Genomic DNA, 23,489 nt, shown 5'->3' with positions numbered 1-23,489 from the left:
CAACAAGGTGCCATCCCATAGCACCAAGATGCAAGCAAGGTGAGCAGGGTGATGACACCAGCAGGTCCTATCACATTCCAGTGAGCCTCAGGCAAGCTAGGTAACAGGCCAGGTCTAAGGTCTATCCAGGGCTACTACACAGCACTTGAGAAACAGGACTAGGAGCAGGCACACCTACTAAACAGCTCAGGCAGGGTCTAAAGGCCTCAGCCTGATGGAGCTCTTGCTCAGCAGGTTTGGGTGGAAGTCCTAAGTGATGTTGGTCAGAACACTTAGGAACAATTAGTGCCCTCAGGGCCCTGACATAGTACAATTTGCTTGGAACTGTCACACTTGGGCAGGATCACCAGCAGCCAGACTACTCTAATACAGCTTAAATTTGTGCCATTCATTACTTTCAAGATAATGCAATTTTTTACAAGGCAAATTAATCCAAAGTCTCTCATCTCTTTACAGTCTGAATTGCAACAGGAGGGAAACAAAAATCAGTATCAAGACTGTGTACAACTAGCGCCAGTGTTAGTTTTTATGTATGCCTGATACATCATACAGGCTTCATACTTGAGTTTATATGTTTTCAGTCAAAAAAATCAACATTTCTCTGTTTAAAGACAATACAAACTTTCTTTTCCAGTGCATCAGAAATAAGAATCTTTCACTCAAAACTCTGGCATCCTGAATCAGCAAAATACGAATCCCAAAAGTGCTCTTGTTGTGTTCTCTGTCTTCTCTATCTCCACTACATTTAAAGGGGTTTTTTTACCACTTAAGCAGTATTTGTCAAAGCCTACTTGCTCATTTAAACTACATATGCACAGATTATACAGCAAAGAGACTAGTGCAAATGGGAATGGTGGTACAAACATAGTGAGATGCTCCAGAAATCTATTCTTTCAGCTTGACTGCAGTTTATACCCCATTTAACACCACCACCATAATTTATCCAAGGAGCTGTAAAATTTATAAACATTACTGTAATAGTTACCATAAGGTAAATTATAGAAGACAATGAACAGATACTTGCTAAAGCTTCAGCCAACAAAGCAGGCCCAAGGTCCTGTTGGTATGAATTCAGGCACATCTTTTACAGTTAGAGTTAACTGATAATAAATTATTGATGAGACTCCTCCTTTATTTGGCATTAATGATAATTTTCTGTGTAAGATCACATTTGGAATCAGTTTTGTTACCAATCCGGACTTCTACAGTCAAAAAAAAGTTTTTTGGGGGTTATATTTATTCTAAAGCAATTTCTGCATATTTTTCTAATATGTAGTTTAAGATGCTTGTCTAGAATTCCCGCTGTAACACCACTGAACTACACACCAAACTCACAGTTCGTTAAAGATAAGGATATAGACAGGAAAAACTGAAAAAAGAAAGGAGAGAAGGGAATCGTATTTTCCCTCCTAAGTCTCTTTTCCTCAGGCTTTCCTCCTCAACATCGAAGTCTTAATAACTAAGCTTAGCACCACTGCTATTGACAAGAGTCCAAGACAAGCTTCTACTAGAACAGTTGAAAAGATCAGAAAACACATTTATAATATAGAACTTGCTGCAACAAGACAAGACACATATTGATGAATTGGCACATGAAACCTCTGCCTTCTAGTTGGTCATATTATTAAAACTGAAGCAACATACTCTGTACAGCATAGTGCATGATATACAGCAAATGAATAGGGCAATTAACATGTCCACCACTTTGTTGCCCCTGGCACACCCTCTTCTAGAGCATGGCTGAGAAGGCTCTTAGCCTTCTCTGTCTCTGCTACTTTACCATGCCCCAACTTTAAGCAGGGATTGATGAGAGGCACCTCACAACACCAAGCTAACTGTTTAGAGCAGCAGCAGTTCTGAGAGTCCTTTGGTAGCCATTTTTCCATGGACCTTTGTATTCTGCTCTTCCCCTTCTCTTCTTCCAAACCTTAATTCCTGTGTCTACTCCAACTCTAGACAGAAAGTCCGGCAGAGGACCCTGCCACACTTTCAGAAAAATGAATTCTCAGCACTTTCCTTTGACAATCCCCTCTCAACACTGCATTACATTCTCCTAGTCTACTTCTTCAATCAACCCAAATCCTAAGCTGGGCATCTCTCCATTTCCCTCAACTATGAACATCCATAGGGAATTCTAGCAGCAAAACCCATCTGATTGGCTCTCCTCAGTGTCTTCCTCACCTGAACTCTAACCTGTAACAGAAATTCAGGTGTCTGAGAAATTCAGGTTGTCCTCATGAATAGATACAGAAATATCCTATGTTAAGGATAACCTGTACTTATCTGACACTCCTCAGAAGCCTACAGTCTTCTAAAAGACAGGGAACAAAGCCCAACAATTAAAGCAGCCCATTGTTGAGAGACATGACATATAAGCCAGATTCTTGCAACGTTCTGAGAAATAATACTCACTTAAATGAATCATGTTGAAAGGTACTAATTCAGTAGAAATTACAGCACTACAAGAGACTCCCAGTACAGAATCACATCCCTAAGGTTTTTCCAAAGTTTCTATATTGCCAACCCAGGAGTGATTTTTGAATAAAATTTATGAATGCTCCACAGTATTTATTTAGTCTAACAAAATACACCTTTTTTTTTTTCTTTTCAGCACTCGGATCTTGTACAAGAGGAAAACAGAACTCACAATTTTGCCAGGATTCCAGTTACTTTTTGGACCAGAAGTAAATCTTTAACTGGAATGTTAGTAAACATATTGCTAAAACCATAAACCTAAATATGACACTTTAGTAATATTTTCAGATGTGTTCCTTTACTTTCCCAGAAATCCATAAGCAAGAAACACATATTCTTTTAATCTGTTAACAAAAGCAAGAATTTAGGTTGTCACCATGTAACTGAAAAGGAGCCCCAATATAAAAATGCAACCTACACCCAAAGCATAATGCCTGCAAGTATTTCAAAGCATTAAGAAAACAGTGTGACACATATAATTTGTTTCTCTGTAGCAAAAGATAGACACAGCTGTACCACTTAACTACAAATGACTGGAAATGCTCTGGCAGTCCTGGGTATATACCAAATGAAATATTTTAAGAGTAAGAAATGGTGCCTTACCTTAACATATTCCAAAGTAGGAACCGGACTATTCTGATCTCTGTAAGAAAATGAGGCAAGGAGAGAGGAAGGAAGGACACAAAAAAAAAGAAAAAAAACAGTGAGTCCAAATGTAACCTCATACTGAAGAGATGCAATAATACCAGCAACAGGCTACTAGGTCACATTAAAATACTCATTAAAAGCTGTGTGTTATAGCTAGATGGTCTATGTTATCTAACTTTTAACAAATGTATACATCACCGATTTCTTCTACAAGGACAAGGAGTGGAGCCAACAGTAATTAATTTGGGAAATAAAGTTAATTATACCATTTTAAGCAAATAAAAACCAATCTTGAAATTTCAAACAGATGGCTGAAATACTTACATGCCACCTAAAATATCTGAAATAAATTTAAAACAGAGCTTTCCCAATGGCTTTTGAATTTATTTCTTTGCTTGTATGTTTGTGCATTTAAGCTACTGTCTCTGATAGCATTGAGAGGGCACTGCTAATACAGACAACAGAAAGCAAAACATTCACTTTTTATATATAAGCAAATATATTTTATCTAGTAGAATGTTATACTTAACATTTGGAAAAATAAGTATAGTTCTTGCACTTTTAAAAAGTTCTCAAAATTGCCATAATTTCAATATCACCATTATGTGAATGCCAGATAACCAAGTCATTTACCTAATTTAAAAAGAAAAGTTCTCATCACAGGTTTTCTCTACAGACAGATGACAAAGGGCACAGACGCCTAAGTGAAGAGCCTTGTGATCAATTACAACTCTTTCCACAAAATATGCTTATTTTTATTTCTATTTCAAAGCATTTTGTACATTTGTTTTTGCATGAGAACTAGCAGGTGAACAGAGTTTGCAGTGCATGACTGCAATGTTTCCTACAGCACCTGGGATGACACACAAAATGTTGCCCTTAAATGCAAACATCTAACAGGCACAATGAAAACTGTGCAAACTTATAGAGGGGTCAGGAACTTATCACAGCAATGAAGTGTGCCACACAGACAACATATAACCCATAAATTTAGAAATAGAATCTGCTTTGGTAGATGTTGTTACAATGATGTAACACTGGAAACCTAATAAGCAGCTTCAGAAATATACAAATTGGGTTCCAATGGAATTAACCAATCCAGAAAACAATGTCTAAATTCCCTGTGTTGCTTTGAATGTAATTGCATATTATCTGAAACTATGTTATTATTTTATGGTCAGTTTTCAGCCTGGTTCCCTAACAGTTTTTAATCCAGAATACCTCTACAGAGGCAAAACTGAGCCTCCCCACTCAGCCCTGCCCATCAGTGATGGTGCTCAGCTGTTCAGAATGTGTCATGTGTTACTGTTTCACACTATTCCAATATTTATCTAGGGTCAAGTTCCATTTTCAATTTAGTTTAAAATAAAAAAAGAGAAAGTTGGAAAATTCAATGGAAATAGAATTTGGACCATCTGAAACTTCTTCCTATGTGATATACAAAGAAGGGGCAGCTCAGTAACTCTATGCACATAAAGTTTGTACAAGCATACCAGAGAAAACAGGGGTGAAGCACAGAGGACAAAGAAAAGGAAGTTTCTAAACAGAAAAGAGATTTTCTTTCTTTACGCTTTGCAATTTGGCTGGGAAAAAAAATCCCATTCTTAATCAATTCAGCAAAGTCATTAAGCATGGCTGAATTCTTCTCACATTCAAGTGGTCTGTGGGAAGTTGTGCCAGTACCAAATGCTTCTGAAAAACTTTGCAGTTTAGTTCTTCACTTGTCTGTGGAATCTTTCAGGACAAAGGGTCTACTGGCACTGCATATGCAATGCACTCCAAAAGAACAAACCTGCTTACTTCGGCAACAAGTACATTTTGTTATGGTTTACATTTACAACCTCCACTCCTGCAGGCTACCCGTGCTAGACTCCACTGTTCCCACCATCAGATACAAGACAAATGATCTTTATGATGCATCATGCCAAAGAAAAAAGAAAGAAGTAGAAAAGCTCTAAGACAGAACAGTTTATTTACTGCTATAAAAAGCATGAACTCCAGAAGAGAGTGTGGAAAGAGATGACCTACATTTCCTTCATTATCCACATGAGACAAGTGCTTTGAAAATTTTAGACTTTAGGAAATGGATGGTGCAACAAGTACCTTCACAAGTACTATAATATTTTATCTGGTAAGCTGTCCCACAAGAAAATGTAAGAAACCCTACAAGTAAGAAAGACACCACAGGCACAGGTCATATATAAGGATGTTTGTGCTGGAGCCCTATTCACCTCAGATACATGTCTCCTACCAGATCTACCCCTCTCTCTCCCCATCTTCCCTCGTTGTCTAAACCTTCATCTTTTTGCAAATTTTTAAAGCTATTTTCAAGAAATGGTAACTTTCACTGATGTGCAGTAACTCATAGCAAAGATTAACTGCATTTTCCTGTTATTCAATTCCGCCACAATATTGACACATTATATGCAGAAAACCAGACTAAGCTGTTAGCCCAAATGACTAGAATCCAGCCAAATAAAGGTAACTCATATATCTGAGCTCTCTGTTAGCAATGATGATGTGTTTCTTTATGCCATATGCACCTGGTAAAGGAAATCTATGTCATGAACTTAAGAAAAATATAAAGCACCTCTTTTCCTTTCCATATTCCCTCTCATGGAATCTTAATAAAAAAATTGTCAACCCACATTCTCACTTCTTGAATTGGATGATCTGCAGAAAAAAAATTAATACTTTCAGATAACTACTAGATCAGCTGAAAGATATTGGCAGGTTCTGTCACCTCTCAAAATCAATTCAATTGAAGCTTTGTTTCAATAATATAAAGTTCTTCATCTTTCATCAGATTTTATGACTTTCAGGTAATGCTAATGTTTATCTTTATAGTAAACTTGACTTTACACTGTATTCATTTGTACCTGCCTACCTACAGCATTTATGTATTAGAGTCCGCACGTATGTCGATCAGTACTGTGTAAACTGTGGGTGCACAGACTGAGTTTTATTACATATTTTGGCTTCTTTAGGTAAGACCTACTTACATTCAGATAAAATGCGTATTTAATACAGAAAGATGTCACCTGGAAAACAGAAATTTTCAGAGCGCCTGAAGCTAAGGTGTTGGGTAAGTATGCAGGAAGACACACAGTATTGGCTTCATGCTCTTTTCATACTCATCCTGTCACAGAAAGGAATTTAAGAAGGGGATGCAAACACACTCCCACATCTATTTCAGGTATTCATATTGCTGCCAGACTCTATCATCTCATTTCAAGACAAAACAAAATCCCTTTACAGCACTTTGCTCATAGGAACAATACAGAAGAAAAGAAAGCATCTGACTTGATACATGGAATTAAGCCATTCTCCTGAGTAGTGTAAGTCTTCTGTTGACTCTCCTCCACATGCACAAGGTCTGTGTGGAAACTATAGTGGCATAAACACTCCTCCACTAATAAATGATCACTGAAAGAAAGCAGTCATCATAATCTAAACCTTCACAATTCTGAGGCTTTCCTAGCCAGAGACACACTCTCTCTAGAGGCTGACATTTGACAAGACATTTTACTCTGCTCTCTGATCTTGCAGCAAGACAACCCTTTAATTTCTTCCTAGTAGTCCTTGGAAAGGATATCAATTTCTCTTCAGTCCAGCTTCAAGATTCTTATTAGAATTATGCAATTTTTTCATTTATGGGTTTCTTGTTGATACTGCCAATAAAATACACAGAGCTTGAAAGTCAGACACGGAGGTCCAGCAACCCCACAAAAAGATGAATACACGACAACAGACAATGTGGAGCTGCTCCTTTGCTTCCCTCCTCTTCACTCTTCCCATAGCAACATTTGCTGCAACAATGAAGAGCTTGGTGTCCTAGCAGTTGGAAATGACTGTCTATGAGCAAGTACTGATATCTTTGATCACTGTGAGAACCAATGTAACTGCTCAGAAAATAGGGATTATTGTTGTACATAGACTCCTTCAAGTTACAGCTAAAGTTGATAGAGATGAGAAAAAGTAATGGAATTCAGATGTTATTGGATGCTATTCTTCCACTTCCCAAACCCTCTAAATGACAGCTGAAGGTGTGGGAAGAATTAAAAGCTTGATTAAAAAAAGACCCACAGAATAAAAGGCCTTTTGAAGATGTCAACATCAACAGTCATTGGCTAAAAGGAAGAAAAATAAAAATCACTATAAGCAACTTGAATTGTACATCTGGTATGACAAACTAACTACTGCCAAACTGCCATATTCAAATCCTGCATGGATTTGAGACAATGAACAACTAAAGATGAAAATTTTGTAAAGAAAACTTTAACATCCAGGAAACTAGTCACTCTGCTAAAAATGTGTGACAAAATTGTTATGTACTAGCAATCAATGCTATAACTGATAAGCCAGACCCTGGAGTTCAACCACAATATACTCAGTTCAGTGGGTGCAGAATAGCTAGAACCTCCATAACACAGAAACAGTCTATTTTTCAAACTCTGAGGTTTGTCCAGTAATTCTCTATAGCACTGCTTCAATGAAGAACTTTGAAGCAGATATCCTGTAATCTTTAGCTGCTGATTCTATTACTTCCTCTCATCACTGTTGCTGTAAAGAATCCTGCAACATACAGACCTTGATAGACCAAGCCATATTAAGCATCTGCTTTCTCCAGGCCTTTGGCATCCTCACAGACATATCAGCTACAATTATAATTTAGCTTTGATAACTTTAACAAAATTTAAGCACGGACACAACAGTATCATCAGAGGTGCCCAAATCCTCACTATCATTCAACTCTCATATAGATATTATTAGAGTGATGGAAACTGCTGAAAGGTCCTGAAGCAGCTTTGTGTGACTCCACACTTTTATAAACATACCTGTGGGGAAAAGCATTAGGACGTGTTGCCAGTACTTGATGTAAATGAAAATGTTTATTTTAAAGTGACCTTTGTTGATGACATTTTCAAAAGAATCTCCTTTTTGCCACATTGCAAGAGTGATCATGAGAAGAACCACCTTCTCAATAGTTCCACCTCCAATGGTGCCAAATCAGAATAAAGACAACAGAGACTCGATGGGAGCCTGAGAAATGGAAAATACACCAAGCTGCTGCTTACAGACAGAACTGCTACAGAACGACAAGTTGGGATCAAACTGCCTTCTTCAATGTGTCTTTGAAATCTCTCCATCTATGCAGATTTCTGAAATACACTACTACTTAAGTATGAAGGTGCAAGTTTGAGCATGCTGGACATGCTGTGTTTAAGTATATGTAGTGCAGACTGATGTTATTTATACTATAAACTAGAGTAAAAGATTCAGTGATTTTATCCCCCAGCACCTTCTGCTTCACACACACACTCCTACTACATTCCTAAGGGCATTCCACCCTTCTGTCTACAGCTGCACAGCACCATGGACATGACTCACTCAAGCACCAGTGGAAACAAGTGCAAACTGCTATGACTAATTGTGTAATGACCTGCAGGTCACACAAGAACAGTAGGGACTCTTCTGTAATTAAAACTCCGGAATGATACAACATACTCTTCCCTGAATTACATGAAATCTCATCTTACTCGTATTTGTTCAGAATGCCCCAGCAGAGATAATATTAAAACCATTTACTTTTACCACTTCAATCTGTATCCCTTCAACTTCCCACATTTTACCTACTGCAGCAGAAAAATATACACCATTTTTTCTAGCTTTTCCAAAGGAATTTCTATTTCTGCACCACACACAGTACTGGTCTCTACAACCTGTTCAAAATCTCAGACTAGGCACTTCCATTCTTTTTCCTCCATTTTCCTAAACATTTAGGATTACCAGAGCTAAAATTCTGCTCTTCAAATCCCTTCTTCTATCTTCTGTCAAAGAAGATATGTTGTCAAAGTAGTGGTTGGGCAGCAGGACTATTGCTTATCCAAATCAGTCACTGTTTCTACAAACTGCTTTATATGTGTGCTGTTGTCTGTTGATTTTACAGTCAGTGCTTAATTGCTATGCAATTATCCAGAATCCAGCTTCACAAAACTTTAAGGGTTCAAAATCAATGTAACCTTAAGAAATGAATATGCATATTCCCCAAACACTGACAAATGTTCAGCAGAATCACAGACTCCATCAACTCATTTGAAATTCATCTAAGTCTAGGTAGTTTATTTATAAAGTATGTTTTTTTTCTGATATGTGTTTCAGGAATGTATATTTGGACTGAAGCATAGGAATGTTAATCCTTTACTTTAGTACTGAAGATGACAGTGGAAGAATTGTCCTCCCTGACTATTCCCTTACCCCAGTTTAAAAAGCTTGCTGCATCAGATGCCTCTCTGAATCGGATATTGCAATTGAGCCTTAGGAATATATTCCCTTATGTAACATTTAACTAACATTTAAAGCATAAAAGGAAGGCAATGAGAGGAAAATAAATGCTCACACGTGGACAGGAGGCAAGCTGAGGAAGCAATATAGTACTTGATACAAGTGAATGAGGCACTCCATAACCATTAAGAGACCAGGAAACAGCAGAGTTAGGAGAGGAACTTTGGGTGCAATGGAAGGAGTGATTCAAGAAAATTTCCACTATATACAAGAGTCCTCTGCTCAAAGAAGAAACAGCCTGAAAAGACAGAAGTTTTCAGGAAGTATTTGAAAAACAACATTGACAAATTTTGACTGAGGCTTTGAAGAATTTGGACTGACATTCACCCGGCAAGTCAATCATTAACAGTAAGGTCCTCATCCATGATACAACTGCACCCATCCCATATGGTGCTTCAGTTTCTCGGCTCAGAAGTGGAAGGACTGGGGTTTAATTCATCTCCAATACTGGAGAGATGGTCTCTCTTTCTGAGACATTTTGTCCTGTTTCTTTCATCTCTCTGTCCCAAGACCCCATATGGGTAGGTTTCCAGTAACTGTCACCTGTATCCAAGGTTTCCAAAATCCCCATAGAAAGAAGTAAAGCTTTGATTCTGCAGGTCTACATCCGCCAGGCAAAGACAGAGAATGTGAGCATCAAATGGGAACAAAGGGGTGAAGTAGAACTTGACAACAGAAGAATCTGAACCAAACAATGGACAGAGGGGCCAAAAAGAAACGGCAGACAAGCCAAAACAGAAATAACCCCCAGAGTTTAAAGATCAGAGGGTTTGATACTGAATGTAAGCAGATAACATTAGCTATTCTCTGCTTATACAACACAGCATTCCTTCTACCACAAACAACTACCAGCTTTAGTGGGTAGCTCTGCTCCACCTCTGAGACAGCAGAGGTCAGATCCACAGGTGCATATGTGAACAGGACACATCAGGAGAAAGAATGGGAAATTCTGTGACTAAAAGTATGAAATGTCAGCAACACATAAGGAATCCTTCTTTTTGAAAAAAACATTTGTGTGCGAGGAAGAAGTCAATGAAATATTGAGTTTCCCCAAATTCAACACATTTGTCTTATTCCTATTAAAAAATCACAACCACGAACTCATAGCTTTTTCAGTTTTTTTTTTTTTTGAAAACAAAACTCATACTAAGAGGGAGTTTCAGGCATTACACCAAAACTGTAAGTATTTCGACTTTAAAAATTCAGTGGTTTAATAAAAATTTCTTTCCCACCTTACCCTAGGATTTAAAGGCAACCAAAATTATTGGTCTTCTTCCTGTTAATCTTGCACATATTTTCATACCTGAAGAACTACACTGCATTCTACAAACTGGACCAACTATTACTGACTTTTCTCTGCACAGGAAGAGTGTAAAATACTTATTTTACTTGATATATTAAAATCTTAATCTGATAAACATTTAATTTCATTTTCAAAGTGCACCTAACAATATGCTGCAAGTGTATGCATATTATTAATATAAAAAGCAACACATATTCTAATTAAAATTATCCAACAGTTAATTTCAAAATCACTAGTTAGAAATAGATATAGAAATAGTTTAAAATAAATCCACCCTATTCTCAAAACTCAAAGTAAAACAGATTTTGAAGCATCTCAAGAAGCAAAACAGGCTGCAAATTCTGACAAGGAAAAAGCAAATCCCTGAGTAGTGTGTTTAATAGTTAAGTACTGCCTTGCCCACTCTTCTCCCTTATAATTCAACAGTCAATTCAAGGGCTTCTGCAGGCCTCATCTATTGTGGTAATAACACTGAGAGGAAGGAAAAGTTTTGGGAACCCAGAATTCAGTCATTAATGGCTTTATACTTCAAGACTAATTCCATGCTAACTTACAAATGTACTGTCCTCTAAGGATGAGATCCTGTGGAGGACAGTGAGCCTGCTCAGCTTTATGCTGATGAAGCTACCTTATTAATGTCAGTGGTACTAGTCAAGCTAATACTGAGCATATTTTTATTTTTTTCCTGGACAGCTATATCAGATGACTCAAGTACGGAAGTATCACCCAGCCAAACATGCAGAGCCTTGAAGAGCAGAAATTCTGAAGAGTACAGAACATCCTAAATGACTAGATAAACTAATCTACTCAGAATAACTCTCTGCTACATACAAAGTCCAATGCCAGATGATAGCACTTTATCTGAAATGATGGGGGAAAAGCTGACATAGAAAAACAAGAGGAAAGTCAGTCTGCTGACCAGTATTCAAACTAAGAGTCTGAAGTCTGGCTAATTATGCAGTTGGACACACTTACCATACCGTCAGAACTACAGAAACTAAGCGCATTCTTTGCACCTATATGTAGATACTTAGAGCCAGTCTATAAAATACACTTTAGTTTACAGGTTATTTGCTACATTTTGATCTTTTGCAACAGGGTTCAATGAGCACTGAAAGATGTTAGAGCTACTGGTTTGCCTATTTCCTCGGTGAAAGAATCAAGCTAACCAAAACCTTTTTGTCTATCCCACTCCCACTGGATTAAATTTTTCTTTTTTTAACATGCTTGGACCATGTCAAAAGAATGCTAGATATGAACAGTTCATGTTTGAGATTTTGGTAGAGAAAGAAAAGCTGTTATGCCTTGTCTACCTACAAAAAGGAATAGTTTGTAGCCACATCAATAAAAACAGGAGTAGTTTTGTAACTACAATCACAATCAGGATTTACAACATAGTCAGGCATTTCCTGAGCTTGAAAACAGACAATCAAGACAGAAGAAAAGCAGAAAAGATCAAAATTATAGCTCTACACTTACAACTGTACACTTCAAAATTCATACACAGTTAAAAGTAAAGCTTTAAAAATGGGGGGAAACGATCTAATTCTGACCAGCTGGTAGGTCAGAAGCTCTTATGAACAGTGATAAAGCACTCAGGGCATTACACACTATTTAGAGAAACGCACAAAGTATTTTGACTCCAAGCCAGTTTGAACAATACAACCTGACTTTTATCAGTGACTCCAATTTCGAAATGTCGGTCTAGACCAAGAATGGAATTTGAACAAAAAATTGTCTTTGCAAGTACAAGCAGATGAAATGGATACTGGAAAGACAGCCAATAAACAGGAATTAAACCAGCATATATTAACAAACATCCTGTGTAATGTGAAACAGCCGGCGTAAATTAACGTCAACTTTGTTTGAAGGGTTTAATTAGCATGAAAGCGTAGAGTGATCATTTCTGGCAGATGGTGTGCTTCAGCACTTCCTAGGGGAAGGCTCAGCAGAGGGAAGATAGTGATTTAATGCAAATGTGCAAGCACACAGTTTGTCCCACAACATCCAAAGCTCTAATCTACAAAGAGTCCTATACTACACATACAGGGTGAGAACAAAATTAACTCATCTTTCATTCCTTTAAATGCTGAATTTCTCATACATGTACTTTTTTTTAGCCAAGTATCTTTCCCAGAAAGTCTGAAGTGGACACACATGAAACACTAATAGCTTTAAAACAGATGTGCTACTCTGCAAAATGCATAAAAAATTGAATTATCTTATTTGTAAGAAATTGTGTCTAGTGTTGAATTTACTACTGTGCTAGATTACACATCCTAAAATTTACATTAAATTCCTCTAAAGCATCATGCCCACCAGCACTGCCAAATGTGTTTTGGAAATCAGATCCTGTTTGCCCCCCTGATCTCCTTTTATGACAAGGTGAGCCACCAAGTGGATGAGGGAAAGGCTGTGGATGTAGTCTACCTAGACTTCAAGTAAAGCTTTTGACACTGTCTCCCACAGCATTCTCCTTGAGAAAAGCTGGCAGCTCATGACTTGGACAGCTACACTCTCTGCTGGAAAACTGGCTGGATGGTCAGGCCCACAGAGTGGTGGTCAATGATGCCACATCCAGTTGGCATCCAGTCATGCACTGAAAAACTGTTTGGATATGGCACATGAGGACATGGTTTAATGGTGAACATGACGGTGGTGCCAGGCTGACAGATTTGATGATCTTAAAACGTATTTTCCAACCTTAACAGTTCTATGATTCTATAATTGATAGTACATAGTTCTACTGAAAGTCACACAAAACGTAAGCCTTGTACAAGAAACATATCATTTGGAACCAGGATGTTAGTTTTTATAGAACTGTGTTTTAGACTTTTTATATTAGGAAGTTTAGCTGCCAGCTGACAAAAAGCAATTACTTGTTCTGCTTTCTCTTGCAATTGCACTACCTCATGAAACAGAGAGCACAGTATCAATACTGGAATTTAGTTTTGCTTTGGGCTATTTGCAAAAGATCCTTTGCAAAAGCCTTTGCTCTGTTCCACTCCCTCAGAAATGCCTTGCATCTCTACAATGAGGAAATGTTTAAGTATGTTCACATCAGAGCCAGTACCAGACCCACAGATATTACTACCTTAACCCAAGACTACATGGGTACTGTTGACATCCAACTGAAATGATAGAGAATGTCACAACTGGCCTTTGACAGTTGCCTTCATCACCACACACAAACTTGCTGTGACAGTGCTAGTTCTGCTTTGCTTTCAGGTCTTGTTTAGAGGGATATTAGGCTGCATTAATGAAAAAGCCACAAGTCTGGTAAACTGTAATGTCAGTCATGGAGAACCATAATCATCAAGCTCAGCTGCTTCTAACTTTGGCTGTGTAATTATTTCTAAGAGACTCTGAAACTCAGATAAAGGCTTTCTCAAGAAATAAAAACTTTTTTCCCTTTGAACTAACTAACTAGCAGAGGTGTACATTCGCAAACCAAGAAGAGAACACAATGTTATTGCATTGAAAGCTGAAAATATAATTTCTCCAAAGTTTTCAGAAGTAACTATCAGGTTTAAGAAATCTTCATCTCTTGTGTGCTTTGTTAGGTTGGGGTTGGTTTTTTTCTTTTTTCCCCCCCCCCCCCCCCAAAACTACATGAATTAGTTACTGAAAAAAAAATCCTGACAGAATAAAATCCTACAAGTAAATTACTATACATACATTTCATCTTGGCTGCAGAGTAGTGCAATTAAGGCTGCTGTAATAGATAGAAGATAGAGAAAAAGCTCCTGGAAACTGGAAGAATTCCATTAGGGAATGACAGAGTTCATTATTGTTTTCCTATTCCCCTCACTGTAGTTTATTTTTTTGTTTCACAAAATTATGTGCTGTGTATTTATATAGTAAAGATAATATTACTCATTTTGAATTACTGAAAATGTTATCATAGTTACATTTTTTTAAACTAGAATTAATCAGACTTAAACTATTACATGCCTGAGCCACAGTTCAGTACAACCAGCTCCATGTGCCCATGCAGACTGTAAGCCTAACAAGCATTAGTTCTGGCCCACTGGCATCAAACACAGCACTTGGCTTGAACAATGCATCGTGAAAACCCTTCATCAAAATATGCATTCACACTTTTGGTTTTTGGGAACAGCATTGTAGCAATAAAAGGCTGATATACACCTGAATGTGAATATCTATGTAATGTTACACTATTTCACAAGTTCCTACACTGAAATAAAAATATTAGAGGGCTTTTTTGATTAAACTCTGATAAGGCAACAGGGACGCCCCTATGCCTTTAGGCTCAGATAATTTCAATGAGAGTGTAAGCACCAGAATGTATAACTTAGCATATATGGTAGAATGCTTACCACAGGAAAATCAGACTTTTTCTCTCAATTTTCTTTTAAAGTCTGCTAATGAAAGGCACAGTGTCATTGCAAGGAGACTCAAGAAGTGATATATCTACTGACTGTCAAGTTGGTGTCTTCTACTCTAATGCAACTGGGCAGTCAGGTCATGGAGCAGAAGGCATAAAGAGCCACTGCAAAAATTAAAGAAAGCAAATGCTAGAAGGTGTTACCATAATAATTTCAGCAAAGCAATTGAAATATCTAAGAGGAACAGCACTTGCTGCTATGACTAAATAGATGCAAACTCTATTCACAGGCTGTGCTAGCAACATCCTTTGAACCTCTTATTGTTTCAAAAGCATTATGTTTTAATTCTGATCAGGCACACCTTCCTGACATTTTCCTCTCAAGCTTTCTGTTCTTGCTCACACTGGTTGTGCCAAAGTGTTCTTCATAAGACAAGGTTATCATGTTCATCAGACAAGTTATCAGTTACAAATATAAATATATTTAATATTGAGGCTTTGTATAAATAATTTAACATGGAGGCTTTGGTCTCTCAGGAAAAGAAAACCTCTTGCAAATCATGTTTAGTAACTGCTCTTGAGAAGGGAAACATAAGATAAAACTTCAGTCAGTGTATATCACCATGCTCCTTTCATGGCAGCACCCTGGGCTGCTTGCATTCTCCAGAAGTATGCAAATTGAAGAAGCAAACAATGTTAAAAAGACAGTTCATGTAAGCAGGTACATCTACTAAGAGATCAGTGTCAGAGGAATGCTAAACACACTTAGGCCCTTTCTTCTTTGAAAATGAATGGGGTATGGAGAAGAAAGACTTACTTTCAAGTGAGAAGAAAGCTTGATCCCATATACTGCAAGTAAAGAGCCTAAGAAAAGCACTCTACACACACAGCCTTACCCAATTAGAACTGCCCTACCTCACAAGACTTGAAAAAAAATTGTAGAGTGATGGACACAGCAAGACTATAAATCCTAATTCAGAATTTACTTTTCTCAACCTTTAACTCTGTCACTCAAGCAACGTAACACTTTCTCATCTTTTAACCGACCCACTGCATGACACTGAATTTTTCTTGTGTTAGCTAGAAAATTTCCCCATTTTACAGACTTCAATACCAACACAAACAAAAAAAAAAAAGGCCGTTTACATAATTAATTATTTTTTGCAAGCAATGAAGTATCAGTGATGATAGCAGATTCCCAAAAGAAATGCTAGCTATGAGAGTACAATTTTTTCTCAAGAGCCATGGATACAATGGCCAGAACGTCAGGCAGGAATATTAAATAGGGGTAACTTGCCATTAGTTCAGTGTACATTGGGTTCCACTAAATCTTCCTTAAAAAAAGCTCACATGTGGCTCTAGGTTGGAGGCAGCTGCACCATCACTCTCCTTTTTCTCTGCCCTCCAACCACACATGCATTAAACAACAAAGCATCAAAACCAAGTTTGAACAGCTATGACTTCTTGCTTTAAACTGCTGTTAGTACAATGCAACGGGTCCTATCAAGGCATTTCAGTGACTTTAAAAAATTTCTCAACGGGAATACTATATCTTTTAAACTTTCAGAGGCAAGACTTAGTTCTTAAAAATTATTTAGGTCTTCCACCAAGACTCAAATTGAGTACTAGGGAGAAAACTCAACTTTGAATACAGAATTATAGTAAATAGCTGTACCTATTACTGGACATTTAGAGGTCTGAAAGAACAATTACTCCTATGCAACTAACATATGTGAATCAAAGTTTTACAACATACCTGGCATGGAGTTTGCTGCTCTTCCCATTTTGTGGAGGGTACTCTTCTATAACATCCTGTGCAAAAGGTGACTGCTGCCGGTGTGTTCTGGTGTAAGGCAACGTTCCCACCTGGCTAAACATATCACAAGACCTAGTGGGAATTGTCCCCTTCTTCTTCCTGGGGAGAGTGCCATGGATAGAGATGCCTTGAAAGGAGTTTGAGCGATGCTCTATTGATGAAGGTTTAGTGGTCAAAAGGTCCATGGAAGAAGCTAATGAGAACTGGCGGTTCACTGGGCCATTTCTGGGAAGACTTGAAAATTTTCCTGCAGCTATCATTTTTGGTTCTGGAAAAACAAAAGCAAGATTTCTTAGAGGGTATCAATCATCAAACCCCTCACTTCAATAGAAGTTAAACAGCATGACTAAAAGATATCTGAAACTGAACCCCTTTGCTTTGAGGCAGTCAGATCCCTCAACATTAGCCTGTATCCAGTCACACTGCTTCCACCTGCACATCAAGTACACATGTATATTAGCTCTTAGACATGTGAAAAGTCACAACAAAAAACAACCAATCTCGACACACAAGCAAGAGCAGGCCCCAAACAACTCGCAGTTTTTATCCACATAGTTCCTCTTTTCTGCCCCTTTACATCCTCTGAAGATGCAGACACCTACTTTAAATCACTGAGCAAATGCAAAGTTTTAAGAACATTTTGTCAAAAAACAAAGGACACTACAGCTTGGTTCAAATGAGTATGTTTCTAAACCCAGTAGCTGGCACACTGTGAGGAAAAAACTGTTGCTGAGGAGTCTCGCTCAAGTAATAAATCTAGCAGATAACTGGTCACATATTTCTAACAGGCTGTAAACTAAACGGCTCTACCCAAGAGATAAGGGCAGGAGCAGATTACTGGAATTCTCCTCTTCAGCATGCCCAGCCTGCTGGCTCAAATCGTTGTTGACATTAGAGATTTGCATAGCTGTCAGTCTCTTGTACAATCAATTACAGCCTGCCCTACTGTACAGGTTTTTCTGTTATCGTGAGCAAAAAGCTTTGAGACAAACACTCCAGGCACATTAACAGATTGCTGTTCTGTTCCTCAAAAAAATGCTGCCTTGTGCTCAGTTTATAGTGTATCACAGAAGATAGGCTGCCTTAACCTATCCAGTTATATTAGCCTGCAAAACCCACCCTATGGAACGTACCACCAGACCTAAATGACAAACAGTCCTGCATTATTTAACCTAGGTGGTAGTCAACCAGGTGCTTCCTATAAAAACTGGAAAAGCCTCAGGAGCAGCAGAGATTGATATGAAATCAGAAAGCAGAAGTGATTTGTAAATAACAGTTATGGACAGGAAGAATCTGTTCTGACCTTTGCTGAGCTTCATGCTGAAAAATAGGACTAGCACACCCTGAAGGCCCAACAGCCTGGAACTCAGCTGCTTACAGCTGCACAAGAATTCCTCTTGTTTTGGGGAATGCATAGGTGTTGCAAGGCAAACAGAGGTGCTTCTATAGTCCTCCTGCTCCCTTCTTCGGCCTCAGCATCACAGCTACTATCAAGGTATTTCTGCACTGAAGCTACTGTTACTTCTACTCAGAAGTTATCGTCAGTTTCACAGTAACACTGAAGCTGATCTCACATTGTGAAAAACTTCTGCTTTTTCCTGTCAGCTGCATAGTAGACATTCACAGGCTGGATTAGATTTCCAGACTTCAACAAGTCCTTTCCCATTTCTCCCTTACTGAAAGTCCCACAGTAAATACTCAGTAATTACAGATGACATATAATATTAATTTTTTTTTTGAATCTTTGATTTGCCAAGCCTTTGTCAGAGTACAAATATTATGCACTATAGTAAGTCTCTAGAATTAGCACCTCTGCCTAGGGAGAATCTGTCTGACACTGGTCAAAGAGTTGAGAGGTTAATAAAAACTGACATTTTTAGTTATGTAGATCCAAAGAGAATTCAAAATCCTAAAGAAACCAAAACACACACACAAATTTTGCCATAAATGATCACACAGACTTTTGATGTGAAATACTAAATTCTCTCTCCATTTATCATGTGGTTGAAGGGCACAGTTTCTGCTAGCTAATATTAAAAATTTCACATAATTATTTTCAAAATACTTTCTGTAAAGTCAGTTTGGCATTACAATTTTTCTAAGGAAAGCAACTGGCCCATAGAGAAGAAGATCTAAAGCTCAAATGCTTGCCACAAAGCTACAACCTCCTGCAACTAAAGCAAACAGAGAGCTTGTTTCTTGTAAATTCAGCTCTATTATTAGAGTGGAATGATAAAAATTACCTCAAAAAGGGAGGGGAAAAAAGGCTTCTTAAAATGTTCACCATAGGAAGACAACAAACATTTATAGAGTCTGAAAAAGTGGAAGCTAGCTTGCTCATACTGCACAAACATGATGTTGTTCTTCTTTCAGGGCCTGCTGAGGTTCTGTACTTAATTACTGTTCTTTCTTATTGGTTTCTAAAAAAAACCACCTCCAAACCTCTGAATTCCAACTATTTTAGTGCAGTGAGAGAGATTTTCTTTAGTCTTTCCTGCAAGGTTACCACTGCTATGCTGAAATGGAACATGTGACACTACATGTTAACATGTATCAAACCCAAGCAGTTGTAAGAAAAACTTTGGTTTAATAGCTTCTACCAGATGAGTCCATGATAGGGTTTACTTTGTGTCTGAGGATCCATAAAAAAGCTGAGATTTCCCTCTCCTAACCAAATCACAAGGCAATTACCATAGCAATCCAGTGGGTTTCCAATCCAAGAGGTCTCAACAAATAAACGATGTACATTTTCCATTTAACCTCCACTCCTAGAAAGCCCTTAAGAATCAAAACCAAACTCCCAGAGTTGGTTCTTTTAAGAACCACTGTCAGTACCATTGCATGATTTACAAACTCAATACCCAATCCTCAAATTCACACCTGAGTTTTGTTATGTGGAATCAGAGTTCCAAAGTTAGTACAAAAATACCTACTTGCAAGACACTTAGCCACAATTATATGTGCAGAAGCTTTGATAATATTTTCAATGATCCTCCCTCAAGAAAAACCAAAAAACTGCAAACACAAAACAACAAAACAAGCCAGAATCTCAGAATAACAGGTCTGCTAACTTCTACCCATAAATTTATCTACTTGCCTATGTGCTGCTGTACTATGTATTCTTCATAAATGTAAACTAAGAATTACAAGTCAGCCCAGTAACAAAAATCCTGCCAAACTATCCATACATTTTTTTTTTGCATTGAATATAAACACTGCAAAGAGGGAGCCTCTTCAGCTAAAGACTCTGGAATGCTTCAAATACTTTAGTATATGATTCAAAGAATGTTTGAGTTTACTAGATATAGAAACCCTGAAAATTCTACTCCCTGAGAGACAGTGTGCTTTGAACATCTGTCATCGTGCAATCTACAATGGGAATAGTAAAGGTTGTAACAGAAACAGCTCAAAAGGAACTGAAATTTAATTGTACACATTCCTATTTGTCGAAGTGCAGCACCTAATAAAGCACCAAACAGAGCACTCTGGAAATGATAGAAATTTTCCCTAACTGGGGTACAAACAAGGTAGATTCATGCCAATATAATGTTTAAAATGCTAGGTGAACTTGTATTTAGAGAGAGAGTGGCATTTTTCTTTCTTCAGTCTGTAATTTGGAAAAGAATACAGGAATGGAATTGTCAGGAGTCAGACTGTGAATTCAGAGAACTGGAGGGCATGAAAGGTTTCCAGGTAGCTTCTGACTTGTTCTAGTTTTCTCTTATGAATGAAGGTGAGGGAATACAATGAAAGATGCCTTTAAAATCAACATGGCATTTAGGATAACAGTATGAGATTGGCCACAGAATAAAATACCTATCTGGTGGGCAAGACCAAACATGCATGAAGTTCTAATCTGATGGGGTTTGCATCTCTTCACATCATTGCTCAAAACAAAAGAGAACCATATGAACAATGAAACAAATAACTTTCACTTCCCTAAAACAACATACGAAATATCCTTCTGCTCATGCCCTCCTGGCTTTGGGATGCAAATCCAAACTTTCTGGCTCAGCACATCTTCATGAAAACTTTCTGATGTTCACACAGTCTGAAGCGTGTTCTGATGGTTCATTCGAACTGACACAGGTACAGGGTAACACACCCTTTCCATACCACATAATGCCACAACTAGTAGCCATGGATTCCACTTTGTTGTTTCAATATATTGGAGGAAGAGAAGTGAGGGAAAGGGAAATCTCCAGTTTGGCCTCAGAGAGAATGGCATAACAAACAGTCCATGGCTGTATATGCTCATGCTAATGGAAGCCTCATAAAAAGAAATAGGAAAGCAATTTCAGTGTTACATCAAACTCTTAAACTATCTCAAAACTCTCAATTGTATCTAAACCAGTTTTGGACATTAAAAGACCTACCTTTCCCTCAAAGTCTTACTGATCTGCAATCTGGGTGACTCTCCCTGTTAGATCAAAGTCTCTGGAGTCTATACCTGGTGTTATGGTCCCACCAATGGCAATATTTACTCAATATCTTACCATGTCTTTACCATTATATATGCTATGAAGCTAAAAGGGCTTGAACATGGTTTAATACATTCAGCTGAAGAACTGCTTTATGTTCTTGGGTCTTTACAAAACAAAGTAAACTTTTGTGAAAACTCTACTTACGTTAGCCACAGCAAATCTCCTCACAAATTCGTCCAACCCACCTGTCCTCCCTCCCTCAAAATCAGCAATAATAAATTGCAACGAGTGGGAGACACATTAATCTCTTCTCCCTGCTGAGTTACTTGGCACATTTGCATGCACTATGCAGATGTACAGAGGAAATAATGAAAGTGACAACCTTAATGGTAAAGAAAGTCAAGTTCAGGACAAAAAGGCATATTGATTTCCTCAGGTGGTTGTTTTGGGGTTTTTTTTGGGCAGTAAGAGAATAAGTTAGGGAAACAGAAAAATCATGACTGAAAAGTCACTAAAGTTAGCATATCACAGAAAGAAATGCAGTTAAAACTATAGCCATTATAAACTCAGGGTCGATTTCATGTTAACTATCGCCCTGAAAACAAGGTAGTCTTCTTCATTAGTGAAACAAAAAAAGAGAGGATTCCTGGTCCCCAAAATGGCTTAGAAGCAACTTTCTATAACCTGTATTTTCTGCTGTTCTTTTAAAAAGAGATAAAGGGATGCAGTAGCTGCTATAGCAAACAGGTTACAACACTTTGAGAAAAGAAGTGAGGTTTAAGAACCTACAGCCTGTTATGATACGGAGATATAGACTGAGAAAGCATATGCAGTAGTTCAAAGGATTTATCAAAAAAACCCCATGAGTCTGTCAAACATCAAAAACTCCCCACAAGATAACAGTCATGCCAGTGCTTCCAAAGTGTCTTGCAGTGCTATCACAATATTCATGCTCTCCTTCTCTCTCCTTATATATGTCATACAATTACCACCCCCTCCATACATCCCTGCACTGTAATCTGACAACCTATTTAAAATGTTATTTTTAACTATTATTCTCAGGCAACAGAAAAAACACAGGCCAGAATAAGTTATCTTTGAAATGCCTTTTTTTTTTCAAGATGAGAGAAATAGATAAGCACCACACTTCTCTTTGTGAATTTTCACATGTAGAATGCCTTGATATCTATTAAAAAAAGCCATGAAAAAGTGATCATTGAAGAGGATTTAATAACAAGTAGAGAGTCTATACTGTGAAATTATCTCTGAAATTTAAGTGCCCAATCAGTTAGCCCAGTAATACTGAACAGCCTGAAGCCTTGAGATAAACATTCTCTCCCCATTTTGCTGGCAGAAACTGTACCAAGGTTACTCTCAAATCTCAGTGTTCTTCAACTAATGCCTCAAAATACAAGCTTTTGTTCCTCCCCTGGTGTAGGAAGTCATTTATTATTTCGCCTATTCCTCTGCTCCCACGATGTTGCTGGAAAAATACGACAACCCACTCTAACTAAAAATGAAGCATTTAAAAAACCTTTTCAGCATCATTATTTCAAAGTAACAACCAACTTATGCAAATTTGGACAGAAAGAAATGGGTTTTCACATGCTTCTCTTTGACTGACCAAAACAAACAAAAAAAAGAAACAGCGTTTCTTTTCTTTCTACTCAGTGAAATATCTCCGTATCTCAAGTACACACGTAAAGAGTATTTAATAGACTTCCATGGGATCCGTTCCCCACAAAACCTAAGCACTGGATCAAACGCTTCAGTAGTCACTGCCACAGCTTCGGCACTTCCAGCAGTCCCCAAGCCAAAGGCAGGGGCAGAGCTCGCCCTGCTTCCCCGTCCCCTGCCCCGCCAGCCGCGTGGGGACAGGGACACACACAAACCCAACTCTTCAATCTCTGCCCAACAGGACACACAACGCTGCCCCCGCTGTTACCGGTCTGATCACTGCCGCTTCTTTCCGGGCGTTCCGTGGACCAGCGGGAGGTTTTGTCCCGGGTCCCCGCGGCGGCGGAGCCGGGGAGCGCAGGGAACGGGGCGCTGCAGTGACCCGAGCGTTCTCGGGAGAGCCCAGGGTTCGGACCCGCGGCACTCAGTGACCCGGGGGTTCTCGGGAGAGCC

At 38.3% G+C, this 23,489-nt stretch overlaps 1 protein-coding gene across 1 annotated transcript in view; it reads right to left on the bottom strand.

The window, feature by feature from the left end:
• BCAR3 (breast cancer anti-estrogen resistance 3) overlaps positions 1–17,195 on the bottom strand; it is a 51,002-nt gene extending 33,807 nt beyond the window's left edge. Inside the window, exons 1-2 of the mRNA XM_009077023.1 lie at positions 16,876–17,195; positions 3,079–3,118 (exon numbers count right to left, since the gene is read on the bottom strand). Coding sequence (XP_009075271.1) covers positions 3,079–3,118; positions 16,876–17,195 — 360 coding nt within the window. The remainder of the gene's footprint in view (positions 1–3,078; positions 3,119–16,875) is intronic.
• Between the last annotated feature and the right edge of the window lie 6,294 nt (positions 17,196–23,489).

Source organism: Acanthisitta chloris, unplaced genomic scaffold, assembly GCF_000695815.1.
Source record: "Acanthisitta chloris isolate BGI_N310 unplaced genomic scaffold, ASM69581v1 scaffold11456, whole genome shotgun sequence".
Taxonomy (NCBI): Eukaryota; Metazoa; Chordata; class Aves; order Passeriformes; family Acanthisittidae; genus Acanthisitta; species Acanthisitta chloris.
Note: the sequence above shows the minus strand (reverse complement) of the source record. Positions and strands in the feature narration are given on the sequence as shown.